Below are 13935 nucleotides of genomic sequence, written 5' to 3'. Positions count from 1 at the left end.
TAGTATGCCTTTAATTTGATGTTTGAAAGAGGTGAGCACTGGCCTTACAGAAGAGCCGAGGTTTGGCATTAGAAAGGAGCGTCATCATGGACATTAGATAAAATAGCAATGCAATTTAAAACTTTCACCTGAGTAAAAATGGGGTTGGTGGCACCAACAGTTTGGGCTCTAGTGACTCGGTGTTTAAAAGCACCTCGTGCGTTTTCACTGACTCAAAGACAAGCTTCAGCTTTAACTTTACTTTTCTTATTAAGGGCAAAGGCTGGCTGAGACTGATGCTCTTTCAGGTTCTCTGTACAAAACAAAAGTCCTCTCCCTCTTGCCCTGTTGGACCAAAATGTGAATTTCTCCCACAGTTCGCAAGACGAATGCACTCGCTGGAGCTATTTTTTTTACAACGAAGACTCTGGGAGAAATAATCTCTCCTAAACAATCCACCAAAGCCACTTTTCAAAGAAATAGCCATACAGCACTATAAAAAGAGTCCATAATATGAAAATGTCTTGAACATGAGAGCTAGTCTCACCTTTGGAAGTAGTGAGCTATCAAAACAAACAATTCCTGCAGCACACAGTTTGGTTTGGTATTTGGGACACATTTTATATTCAGCTCTGATACTTTTTGACACTAATCTTTCATTGACCTCTTCTTTGTTGTTGTTTTGAACCTCAATTCTTCATTCCCTGCAACTCTCTGCAAGCCGGGGTTCAGAATATTTGGCCTTTTTCCAAAGCTCACTTCTCACATTCTATTAAACGTACTTCTGGAAATTCACATTTGTTAATCCATCAAAAAGTATAATTTCACATGTCACAATATCCTATAAGTCCTCCATCTTTGTTTTGTCTTCCCAGATGTCATTTTCATCCATCTTCAGCCTCTTTCCTCTCTACTGATTCTTTTGGTACCGTTCATCCCGCCTCCTCTTGAATGGAAAGTACCAAATGCAGTCTCGGGTTATGGTTAGGCATTTTCAAAAAAATTATTGAGGGAAAGAAGAGAAAGTTTCCACAAAGACAAAGTTATTACATCCAAAAGGCCCTCTGAGGGGATGACGGGATTGACAGTCAGTTAGTGATTTAACAACATGGTTAAAAAAAGAAAATAATTTTTTAGTTGAACTGGATTTGAATAACTTAGAAATGTTCAGGACGTTGTTGAAAATGTTTTACTTTATTTTGGGGGGGTAACTACTTGTCACCGTTTATGAAGATGATGAATTTAAAGCTAAAAGACATCAAAGAAACTGTGTTAAGAAAGGAATTAAAACAATCGAGCGTTTAGAGATTTTTACAACTCACTCCACAAATTTGAATCTTTAATTCCCTTCCTTTTGATTTAAAAAATGTAAAAATATTTTTTCATTTGAACGTAAATCACACCGTTTCTTCTTGAATTTGCATGTCTGCAATTGTCCACTTCATATAAAAAAAAAAGGCAATTTCTCTACCTCTCTTCACTCGGGTGTCCAAAACATACGGCCGCAGGTCAGATGATACGACTACAAAGTCTATCATCGACCTGCGACCTAGGCTGCCCTGGTACCAAGTGTACCGATGGGCATCCTTATGTTCGAACATGGTGTTCGTTATGGCCAAACTGCAGCTTGCACAGAAGTCCAGTAACGAAACACCACTTGAGTTCAGATCAGGTGGGCCGTTCCTCCCAATCACACCCCTCCAGGTCATGCTGTCATTGCCCACGTGAGCATTGAAGTCCCCCAGCAGGACAATGGAGTCCCCTGATGGAGCACTATCTAGCACTCGTCCCAGGGACTCCAAAAAGGGTGGGTACTCTGAACTGATATTTGGCCCATAAGCACAAACAACAGTCAGGACCCGTTCCCCGACCTGAAGGTGCAGGGATGCTACCGTCTCGTTCCCCGGGGTAAAACCCAACACACAGGCAGAGAGTCTTGGGGCTAACAAAACGCCAACCCCAGCCCTTTGCCTCTCACCCGGAGCAACTCCAGCAAAGGAGAGTGTCCACCCCCTCTCAAGGACTTGGGTTCCAGAGGCAATGCTATGTGTCGAGGTAACTCCGACTAAATCTAGCCGGTACCGCTCAACCTCTGCCACAAGCTCCTGCTCCTTCCCCGCCAGCGAGGTGACGTTCCATGTCCCAAAAACGAGTTTCCTTGTCCGGGGATCGGACCACCAAGGCTCCTGCTTCGGTCTGCCACCCGATCCACACTGCACCAGACCCTTCATGTTCCTCCTGCGGGTGGTGGGTCCACAGTTGGATGAGCCCATGTATCCAGTTCGGGCTGGGCCTGGGCTAGCTCCTAGGATCATTAGGGCACTCAAACTCCTCCACCACGATAAGGTGACAGTTCAAGGAGGAGTTATATATATATATATATATATATATATATATATATATATATATATATATATATATATATATACTACTTTGTAAACAATCACGAACGACGTGTCTTAAAGTTGAAAACAGAAGTTTAAGTCAAAACAGAAACACTCTGAAACTTTTCTGATGATTTTCTAAACAATTCTGTCTGGGAATTATTTGTTTCTGAGACGAGTCTCTGTCTAAACATCACATCATTAAGCAGCGAGGTGTGTTGAAGCTGTCATGAGCTAAGGGGCGGATTTATTACAATCCCATAGAATATAATAAGTAATATGACTTTAAATGTTTCCACTAGGACTGATCTCACGTAGCGTTAAGAGACGACACATTGCTTTTACTGATCTAATCAGACTCCGTCAGATCTGGCAGAGGTTGCCTGATCTGCAATGAAATTTAAAGAATGTAACTGATTTAAGATGCTTTGCAACTGGTTGCTATAGTTCATTTGTTTAATCAGAACTAAAGTCTGTTTTTCCAAACTTCAGAACCTATAAGCTATTTACAGAGTTTCTGGTTGTGTCCACTCAGATACTTGCAAATAAATAAATACCAGCTTAAAACCAATCAAACTCATTTTGCAGGTTTAATATGTTTAGGCCACATTAGTGAACAAAAGACTTGTTCCACTGAGCCCTGAGCAAGGCCATAAAAATAATTATAGTGATGCAGTAGTTTCTGTTAAATGTTCATTTAATAATCAATGGGGTGCCAGCTAATCAATGGAGCTGATTTAAAGTCAGTGCCCCTAAAAGTGGTATGATCTAATTACTGATTAACTACTGAATAATTATTCAACCCCTTTGGGTAATAGAACCGACTGAGTGCATTGATTTGCAAGTTAATAATTTTGCACAAATTCAACCCCTATTTTCCTTTGGAGCAACAGCTAATGGTAAAACAAAAACATGAGATCATTGTATTCACAAAGAGACTGAGAAAAGAAGCAGAGTAGATTATTTAAAAGGTATAGAGGTTGTGAGTCGGCTAAGGTAACAATCAAAGTCTTACACAACTCGAGCAGGGTGGAGCGCTAGTGCAACAGAGTGCAAATGTGCACAAATGTTTTTAACCATCACTGGGTACCAGAATCAGAATCAGAATCAGAAAAGGTTTATTGCCATTGTTAGTGAACAAACGATTCACAAACTAGGAACTTGCTTCGGTACTAACGTGCTACATATGACATGAATAATATAATTAAAAAATAGAATAGAGTAGAATAAAGTAGAATAAAATATAATAACTAGCATAAAACTTTGCTATAAAAATGGCAGGTAAGGTAATATGGCCGATAACGTAACGTTATGTCAAGTACCGAAGACGAGCATGGTTGTGTGTTTATAAGCTGTTCACAAGTCTAACGGCAGATGGAAAGAAGCTGTTCTTATGGCGGGAGGTTCTGGTCCGGATGGACCGTAACCTCCTTCCTGAGGGAAGCGGCTCAAAAAGTCTGTGTCCCGGTTGAGAAGGGTCAGCTGCTATCCGACCTGCACGCCCACGAGTTCTGGAGACGTACAGGTCCTGGAGAGATGGAAGGCTGCAGCCAATCACCTTCTCAGCGGAGCGCACAATGCACTGCAGTCTATGTTTGTCCCTCACCGTGGCTCCAGCGTACCACACAGCGATGGAGGAAGTGAGGATGGACTCAATGATGGCCGTGTAAAACTGCACCATCATCTGGGTCGGCAGCTTGGCCTTTTTCAACTGCCGCAGAAAGTACATCCTCTGCTGGGCCTTTTTGATCAGGGAGCTGATGGATGGCTCCCACCTAAGGTCATGTGTGATGGTGGTTCCGAGGAAGCGGAAGGAGTCCACAGTGGTGACGGGGGTGTCCGTCAGGACGAGGGGGAGAGATGGGGCTGTTACTTTCCTGAAGTCCACAATCATCTCCACTGTCTTCTGAGCATTGAGCTCCAGGTTGTTGCTGCTGCACCAGTACACCAGCCGTTCCACCTCCCTCCTGTAGGCGGACTCATCACCGTCAGAGATGAGCCCGATGAGGGTGGTGTCGTCCGCAAACTTGATTAGTTTAACGGAGTCATGGCTCGAGGTGCAGCAGTTTGTGTACAGGGAGAAGAGCAGAGGAGAAAGTACACAGCCCTGTGGGGATCCTGTGCTAATTGTCTGAATGGTGGAAACATTCTTCCCCAGCCGCACGCACTGCCTTCGGTCCGTCAGGAAGTCAGTGATCCACCTGCAGGTGGAGTTGGGTACGTTGAGCATGGAGAGCTTGTCCTGGAGCAGAGCAGGGAGGATGGTGTTGAACGCAGAGCTGAAGTCCACAAACAGGATCCTAGCGTAGGTGCCCGGGGAGTCCAGGTGCTGCAGGATGAAGTGGAGGGCCAGGTTGATGGCGTCGTCTACAGACCTATTGGGTCTGTATGCGAACTGCAGAGGGTCCAGGAGGGGGGAGGTGAAGGACTTGAGATGGGGGAGGACCAGGCGCTCAAAAGACTTCATGACTACAGACGTCAGCGCCACAGGCCTATAATCATTCAGTTCAGTGACATGGGGTTTCTTAGGCACAGGAACAATGGTGGACAGCTTAAAGCAGGCTGGAACATGGCAGGTCTCCAAGGAGATGGTAAAGATGTCCGTGAAGATTGGAGACAGTACCTCTGCGCAGTGTCTCAGGGTTGCGGGGGAGACACCGTCTGGGCCCGGGGATTTCCGAGGATTTTGTTTACGGAAAACCCTAAGCACTTCCTCTTCTGTCACTGAGATGGTAATGGGGGGGGAGGGGTGGTCAGTGGGGACTGAACTATTCACAGTGGTGAAGATGGTGGGGGAGGCATATGACACCAGAGTGGCTGAAGAAGCCTGTGCAGTAGGGGGTGTGGGGGATGGGTGTTGCATTTCAAACCTTGCATAAAAGGAGTTAAGTTGTTCAGCCAGTTGTCGGTCATCAGCAGCATGTTGGGCTGTGGGCTTATAGTTTGTGATTTGCCTGAGCCCTCTCCAGACAGAGGCGGAGTCATTGTTGGTGAACTGCTCCTTTAGTCGCTTGTTGTACAGAGATCTCGCCTTCTTCAACTCTTTTGAGAACCTGTACTTGGCGCCCTTATAGCTTTCTCTGTCCTCGGCTCTGTGGGCTGCTTCTTTCTCTCTCCTCAGCTGTCTCAGTCTGGATGTGAACCAGGGCTTATCGTTGTTAAAAATGACCTTGGTTTTTGTTGGAATAATGCTGTCCTCACAGAATTTTATGTATGATGTCACAGTGTCTGTATATTCATCCAAATTGTCTGTGGCAGATCCAAACACATTCCAGTCTGTTGTGTCCAAACACACGCGAAGCTCCTCCACAGCCTCGCAGGTCCACTTCTTAGTAGTCCTCACTGCAGGCTTGGAGAGCTTCAGCCTCTGCCTATATGAGGGGATGAGGTGAATCATGGCATGGTCTGAGAAGCCGAGGGCAGCTCACTGCACGGCCCGATAAGCTCCACTAACTGTGGTGTAGCAGTGGTCCAGCGTGTTCTGCTCTCTTGTCGGGCATTTAACAAACTGTTTGTACTTAGGCAATTCCTGGCTCAGATTTCCCTTGTTAAAGTCGCCGAGGATAATAACTAGAGAGTCCGGAAAGGTCTGTTCCACACTTAGGATCTGCTCCGCGAGCGCACGTTGCGCTTCGTGCACATCCGCGCACGGCGGGATGTAAACAGCGGCCAGAATGAATGAAGCGAACTCACGTGGGGAGTAGAATGGCTTACAGTTTATGAAGAGGAATTCCAGAGCAGGAGAACAGTGCTGGGAAATCACAGTCACATCCGAACACCAGGCATTGTTGATGTAGAAGCAAACACCTCCACCTTTTGCCTTTCCTCCGGATAAGACCCGCTGTCTGTCTGCGCGGAAGAGCTGGAATCCCTCCAAATGGAGCGCGCCGTCCGGAATCTGCTCACTGAGCCATGTTTCCGTGAAACATATGACAGAGGAGGAAGAAAAGTCTCTGTTCCGTCTCATCAGCAGCGCCAGTTCATCCGTCTTGTTACTAAGTGAGCGGACATTGGAGAGGAAAATCCCAGGTAAGGGCGTGCATGAGCCGCGTCTTCGTAGACGCACGAGCACTCCTGCACGTTTTCCTCTTCTACGGTGTCTCACTTTCTTAATAAAAAAGTGGACCAAATCCGCCACACCCACTAAAAAAACTGGAAATAGGTCCGTCGGCATTGATAATCTGACGTTTAGAAGCTCTTCACGGGTGTAAGAGCACGCTGACACACATTTTACAGACATAAACAAAAAAAGCACGCTGCACGTTAGCACCAGGGCGACCATCCTCGGCGCCATCTTGGTCTCCGCATCGGCGCCATCTTGGTCTCCGCGGTACCATTAACCTAGTCTAGATGTGGGAAAATCACCAAGGGGTGATACTCAAAAACACAATCCATTTCCTTTCTCCTTTTAAGGGTGATGGAAATCAAATACTTCAAAATAAACTAGAGGGGAGAAAACGGCATGGCACCAAAGATGTCTAGCATTATCTATTTTCTTCTTTGACTTCAAAGACAGGATATGAAGAATTCACAGCAGCAAAACTTTAAGGCACTTATAGCATGTAATCAAATCGATGCTGCAGGCAAGACAAAACCTAGCTGGTAAGCAGGAGCCCAGCTATAATCATGATGCCAGTGTTTTTAGTCATTGTGCTGTCCAATCTCTAAATAGAATTGAATGAAAACAACTCATTACACTCTTATGACAGATGTGTTAAAAATTAACACAAAAAATGTGTTATGAAACAGAAAACACGTGTTGTGTTCATTTTAACATAACGCGTGTTAGAATTGCAACAAAAGTAGAACACACTGTGTGTGTTGAATATTTCAATACATTTTTGTGTTAGTTTGTGTTTGTCAGATGGAATTTCCTCTCTGCTGCCATCAGGTAGAATTCCTGTTACTGACGACAAGATATTTTTTTCAACTAATGTTTTCTGATATTTTTAAATAACATTTTGCAATAAACTATTACCTATATTGACAGTTATTATCATTTTTACTGTATTTTGCCAGGTGTGTATTTCATTATTTATATAAATTGCAGCAAAGACAATAATTTCATTTGAAGAACATTACCACAAATTCATAGAGATATTTTGTATATTTTTCTAAAAACTTATGTTTTCCTATCTATATCTTTACACACACACACACACACACACACACACACGTGTGTGTGTGTGTGTTCAGAGGGCTGTGAAGTATTTTAAATAAATAAAATGATAAATTCTGAGTACGGGTTTGAGCCACCTATGGTTAGCTGAGAAAACCAGACTGCTCAGCAAGTCAGTAGCACAAGTGAGAGGGAGGAGCCAGCAGAGGAAGGAGGGATTGGGTTCTGATTGGAGGAAGCTTTTTCCCGCCTTGAGGACGCTGGCTGACAAAGGAAGCAAAGATGGAGGCCACGTCGCCTGGAAAAAGTTCAGCCAACTCGGTAAGGAGGTTTTTATTTGATTTGATTTAATGTTAAGTCTTTTTGTGATTCGTAAAATCTTGAGTTTTATGATGTATTAATATTTTGGGGTGCTCAGAGAGAGTAGGGCTCTGATAAGTATGAGTTTCACGTCAGAGTTTAGCTAGCTAACTTTCATTATGGATTTATTGGGATGTTGGTGGGTTACAAAATACCATTTTAACTCTTTATGGTTTTCTGTAGTTGGTGTTTTGGTCTAAATTTATTTGTAGAGGATAAAACTTTGAAAATACTTAGATGTTGCACTGGAGCACTATGGTTAACCTAGACACCATCTTTTCTGAAAAATTGGACAGTTCAGACTTTTTCAAAATGGAGGAACCACACCTAAAATTTCACAGCGGCTTCTATTTTCTGTTGTTCTAAATCAGCTTTTATTATGACAAATTCAGCGTTGCCAACTTTGCGGCCTTGGCGTTATTTTAAACGAGCTTTCAGACCCCCTTAACAACCTTTTTGGCCCAAAAAACGTACAACGTCTAACATAACATTTCTGACGACCCTTAGGTATTTCCTGTGAAAATATCGTGGATATTCCCTGCTTGTTAGCAAGAACTCAGGCTGCTCTCCGGACCATCTTCACTGACGTGAGGAAAGGGAATTATCTGCGCATATGCGTGATCACCTGCATGAACTAATAAATCAATAAACTTTCTAGGTCAAGCCGATTCACATGTCGACAGCCGCTTTGGTCCTGCCTGCATTTAGCTTAAAACAAATGGTAAATGGCCTGTATTTGATATAGCGCCTTTTAGAGTCATGGAACCCCTCAAGGCGCTTTACAACACAATCACACACACATTCACACGCTGATGGTGATGAGCTACGATGTAGCCACAGCTGCCCTGGGGCACACTGACAGAGGCGAGGCTGCCGAGCACTGGCGCCACCAGTCGCTCCGACCACCACCAGCAGGCAACGTGGGTTAAGTGTCTTGCCCAAAGACACAACGACAGCGACAGACTGAGCGGGGCTCGAACCTGCAACCTTCCGATTACGGGGCGAGCACTGAACTCCTGTGCCACCGTCGCCCCAACGTCAGCGGGAGTTTGTTCCGGAAACACCGGAACGCTAACACACACAGGTCTGTTACTCATCGGTTATTTATTTCACGGACGACGGACTGGTATAGTAATATCATTTGACACTTGCGTCTGGTGGTTCTGTGCACCAGTGTGCAGATACGTGACGTTATGTATTAGCTTCTTCTGAGATGGAGTAAAACCGCATTGGAAAAGCAGAGAAACAATGAGGAAAAATCCACTGTTAAATGCTCAAAAATGACGGTATTTGTTTGACTAAGGCGAGCAGTTATGAATAAAGTCCTATTATGTGGAGCATTTATATATCACCGCACCTAATCCCCATTAATATCACATTATTTATCTTTTTGAATAATCTCAATTAACCCGAAAATGGCCAAACCTGGAGTTTCTCTGCCAGATAATGTCGTTTTTCTTCTAGTCTCTTTTCAGAGTGCCCCATTCAGCTCGCACACACACACACACACACACACACACACATGTATGTCTGCAGCAGGCTAGAGGGTTGAATACTTTTCTGTCAGCCTAACTAGACATGCAATATAAGCAAAAAGCTTCACTGTACAGGAGGAATCTTGAATATGGGGTACATTATCAGGTTTTAAAAGAATACTTAATTACTGAAGTTTAAATAATATTTATTTATTTATTTATTTTTAATCCTCTTCCTTGAACCGTCACCTTATCGTGGTGGAGGAGTTTGAGTGCCCTAATGATCCTAGGAGCTATGTTGTCTGGGGCACTTTGTGCCCCTGGTAGGGTCTCCCATGACAAATTGGTCTTAGGTGAAGGGTGAGACAAAGAACTGTTCAGAGGATCTTTCATGGATGTAAATTCAAAGAGTGGGAGTACCCGGCCCGGAGGGTTACCGGGATCCCACCCTGGAGCCAGGCCTGGGGTTGGGGCCCGTGAGCGAGCGCCTGGTGGCCGGGCTTTCACCCATGGGGCCCGACCGGGCCCAGCCCGAACCGGATACATGGGCTCATCCAACTGTGGACCCACCACCCGCAGGAGTAACATGAAGGGCCCGGTGCAATGTAGATTGGGTGGCAGACCGAGGCGGGAGCCTTGGCAGTCCGATCCCCGGACAAGAAAACTGGTTTTTGGGACATGGAACGTCACCTCGCTGGCGGGGAAGGAGCTGGAGATTGTGGCAGAGGTTGAGCGGTACCGGCTAGACATAGTCGGACTCACCTCGACACATAGCATTGGCTCTGGAACCCAAGTACTTGAGAGGGGGTGGACACTCTCCTTTGCTGGAATTGCTCCGGGTGAGAGGCAGAGGGCGGGGTTGGCTTTGTGTTAGCCCCAAGACTCTCTGCCTGTGTGTTGGGGTTTACCCCGGGGGATGAGAGGGTAGCTTCCCTGCGCTTTCAGGTCGGGGAACGGGTCCTGACTGTTGTTTGTGCTTATGGGCCAAATATCAGTTCAGAGTACCCACCCTTTCTGGAGTCCCTGGGACGAGTGCTAGATAGTGCTCCATCAGGGGACTCCATTGTCCTGCTGGGGGACTTCAGTGATCACGTGGGCAATGACAACTTGACCTGGAGGGGTGTGATTGGAACGGCCCGCCTGATCTGAACTCGATTGGTGTTTCGTTATTGGACTTCTGTGCAAGCAGCAGTTTGGCCATAACGAACACCATGATTGAACATAAGGATGCCCATCGGTACACTTGGTACCAGGGCAGCCTATGTTGCAGGTCGATGATAGACTTTGTAGTTGTATCATCTGACCTGCGGCCGAATGTTTTGGACACCCGAGTGAAGAGAGGAGCGGAGCTGTCAACTGATCACCACCTGGTGGTGAGTTGGATCAGATGGCAGGGGAAGATGCCACATACACCTGGCAGACCCAAACGCAAAGCGACTTACAAGTTATAATCGGCTTGTTACCTTTGAGGCTAACAACAACAATAACAACAACAACAACAACAAACAATTTCCAGTCAGTCGTAGGTGGATGAATCATGGAGAGGAGGGAACAAGGAGTGGACAGTAAAGAGGGGGGACGGGTGCAGGGAGGGTGCTAGTTTAGAAGATGCTCTCTGAAGAGCAGGGTCTTCAGGAGTTTCTTGAAAATCGAAAAGGAAGCCCCTGTTCTGGTAGTGCTTGGAAGGTCATTCCGCATTTGTGGAACGATGCATGAGATTGGATTGGATGGATTGTCCTGAGCGTGGTGTAGGCACTGCTAGCCGACGATCCTGTGATGACTGGAGCGGCCGGGCCGAGACGTAAGCCTTTGCAAGAGGATCCAGGTAGATGGGAGCCATACCATATCGGACTTTGTATGCTAGTGTTAGCAATTTGATATTTGTGTTGACTTGAGTGACACAATAGTTGTGTTACATGGGCAAACACATTAGTTGTGCCATTAATGACATAACATGTGTTGTCCCTGAGGTGATTTGGCACGTGTTAAAATTTAACTCATCATGTGTTGTTTTTGACACATCTGTTTTAAGAGTGTAGGTTTTATTTTTCTTTGCTAATTCACCTTTTTATTTAAGTGTTTTTTCATTTTTTTAGAAATGGACATTTTCCTTGGTTTTTGTTCCTTTCCACATCCCCACAGACATCACTCTCAGGAAGAAAGCTGAAACTTAGAAGAGATGTTCCACAAAGCAAAATGCCAATCTCTGACATGACAGCATGAGTCAAAACAGTCCATTTTGATTCCGCATGGCGAGCAAAAGGTTTCCAAGCAGGTAAAACAGATCTTTCATTGTGTGTGTGCATGAAGGTCAACAAAATAAGCAGCAAGCGTGCACACTGGTCACTCACTCACCAGAACAGTGACGACTCGTAAAACAACTCCCCTCATGTTATTTTCCAATTTCCTGTCTGTCAAAGTGCCATTCAATCCGTGAACTGGGTCCCATGTGGCCAGCTGTAACGGACACACACAAAGAGAGACATCCGTTAGATATAGGGAAATCTTTATACGCCAGGTTGGATTTACAGTGCAATAAATAAAAGGTCATGATGACAAAAACATTTTCTAAATATGCAAAAGATTATAACTCAGAACGTCATGGTGACGGGAATCATTGATCTGTGCAAAACAAATAAACTAACGGTGTAGACATGAGTCGCATCAGAATCATCAGTAAATTCCTGAAAATGAGACGGCGTGCCAGTCCCGTGCTCTATGGGTGATGTGGGAAGAAGCCAGAAGTTTGCAATGAAGCAACAAAAACAGGTACAATAGTTACTGATTCCTCGACTGACTTCTACTCCTCAAAGTAAGTTTTAACAGTTTGAAGATCCTTCTGTAAAACTCGCAGTGAGACGTTGACGACAGTTGAGTAGAATTTATGTCGGAGGTGCTTTTGAGAGATGGAGGTAGCTTCATGATCAACAATAGTTCTAAACTAATCAAGAGTTGAGGTAAATACTAAGTAATTTATTGTATTTTACACATTGTAACCAAAATTAATTAAACTTAAATGAAGACGATTTGTTTAAAAACAAAATGTTAAAATGTGCTCAAAAGTTGGAGGCAGACTTCCACGTCAAACTGCATCATACACATCCAGTCTTTCCCAGTGGAAGTCATTATATAATCCCTGAACTGTCTTACATTCTCAATAAAAATATAATTTTCAGCATTAAAGTTCAAAGTAGACTGACTTCCCTAGACAGAGTGCCAGTCGAAGTGATTTAGCGGTCCGTCTTTCCAAAAAACAAAAAAACAGAACACATTGTTTAGTACAAAACACTGCACCTCATACATATCTGCTTAAATCTCACACACACACACACACACACACACACACACACACACACACACACACACACACACACACACACACACACACTTGTATTTATATGTTTGTTTAGACCTCTATTGACTTTGTCATCATTGACTTCATTCGTTTTAGTGACTCCACTATGCCGAACACATACCCTAACCATAACCAATGGGGTTCCATTCCTAGTTTCAGGAATTTCAAAATAAAATTAAAATGTTGTAGTTGAAACAGGAAAATGCATGAATGCAGCCAAAAACAAGTTTGGGGAAACAATAATATTACCATAAACAGCTCCAAAAAGGGGATTTTCTATGACATGACCCCTTTAAAGCTGATTATATAAAACACTAATATATGTATATATATATATATATATATATATATATATATATATATATATATATATATATATATATATATATATATATATATATATATATATATATATGTGTGTGTGTGTGTGTGTGTGTGTGTGTGTGTGTGTGTGTGTGTGTGTGTGTGTGTGCAGAGAAGGCTTTTAAACCCACACAGTTTACAGACAAACCTTACCTGCATAAGTGTGCATGTGTGAACAGAATTAGTTGAAACCACCTGTGAGGGTCTGCACTACTATTGTGAAATACAGCATCAATTTAAATCAACTTTAAAATCTTACTGTAATTTCAAACATTATAATTTAATCACACTCTGATTTGCCATCTGCACATATGTCTGAATCATTCACATGAAGAAGGATCATTCCTGCTGTCTGCTATTCTGGTTTCTGCCTGAAGGGGGAGATGTGGAGCTTGCCTGTCAGCTTAGGTTGTTAGTTCTATCTCATGACTCAATTTAAGATTATTTTTTCTCTCTGAAGGTGAATCGACTTGAAATTATAACAAAAAACAGAGTGTATCATTCTTGCTACAATCACACAGTCATTACAGCATGTGAATATATTGTGTCAAAGAAGGTGTGTGCATGTCTTATTCTTCTTTACAAACATGCTGCTTGTGTGAACGTCCAATTATTACTACATGTCTCACTCTGGTGTGTGTAAATCCACCAAACAGCATCTATTCTCCAGAGGGAGAAAGTGTGTGAAGTGTAATAATAAAAAAAATAAATAAATAACAATAAAAAAACACACCAGATACATGAAAAGACAAAAACCTGGACACACAAAAGGGGAGGGGCCCATGAGAAAGAGGAGGCTCTCAACAAACAAATAAGGTGCTGATATGTGGTGAGCGGAGATGAGTACAAGTATTGTAAAAAGTGGATTTACAACACGGCAGCAGCTGTACGTGTTCATAG

General features: G+C 43.7%; 1 protein-coding gene across 4 annotated transcripts in view; it reads right to left on the bottom strand.

The window, feature by feature from the left end:
• The window catches only part of grid2 (glutamate receptor, ionotropic, delta 2), an 812001-nt gene that overhangs the window by 180841 nt on the left and 617225 nt on the right, over positions 1–13935 (bottom strand). For all 4 annotated transcript variants that reach the window (XM_070546132.1, XM_070546133.1, XM_070546131.1 and 1 more), the window contains one exon: positions 11673–11774. In XM_070546132.1, coding sequence (XP_070402233.1) covers positions 11673–11774 — 102 coding nt within the window. The remainder of the gene's footprint in view (positions 1–11672; positions 11775–13935) is intronic.

The sequence above is a fragment of the Nothobranchius furzeri genome, chromosome 17, assembly GCF_043380555.1.
Source record: "Nothobranchius furzeri strain GRZ-AD chromosome 17, NfurGRZ-RIMD1, whole genome shotgun sequence".
NCBI lineage: Eukaryota > Metazoa > Chordata > Actinopteri > Cyprinodontiformes > Nothobranchiidae > Nothobranchius > Nothobranchius furzeri.
Note: the sequence above shows the minus strand (reverse complement) of the source record. Positions and strands in the feature narration are given on the sequence as shown.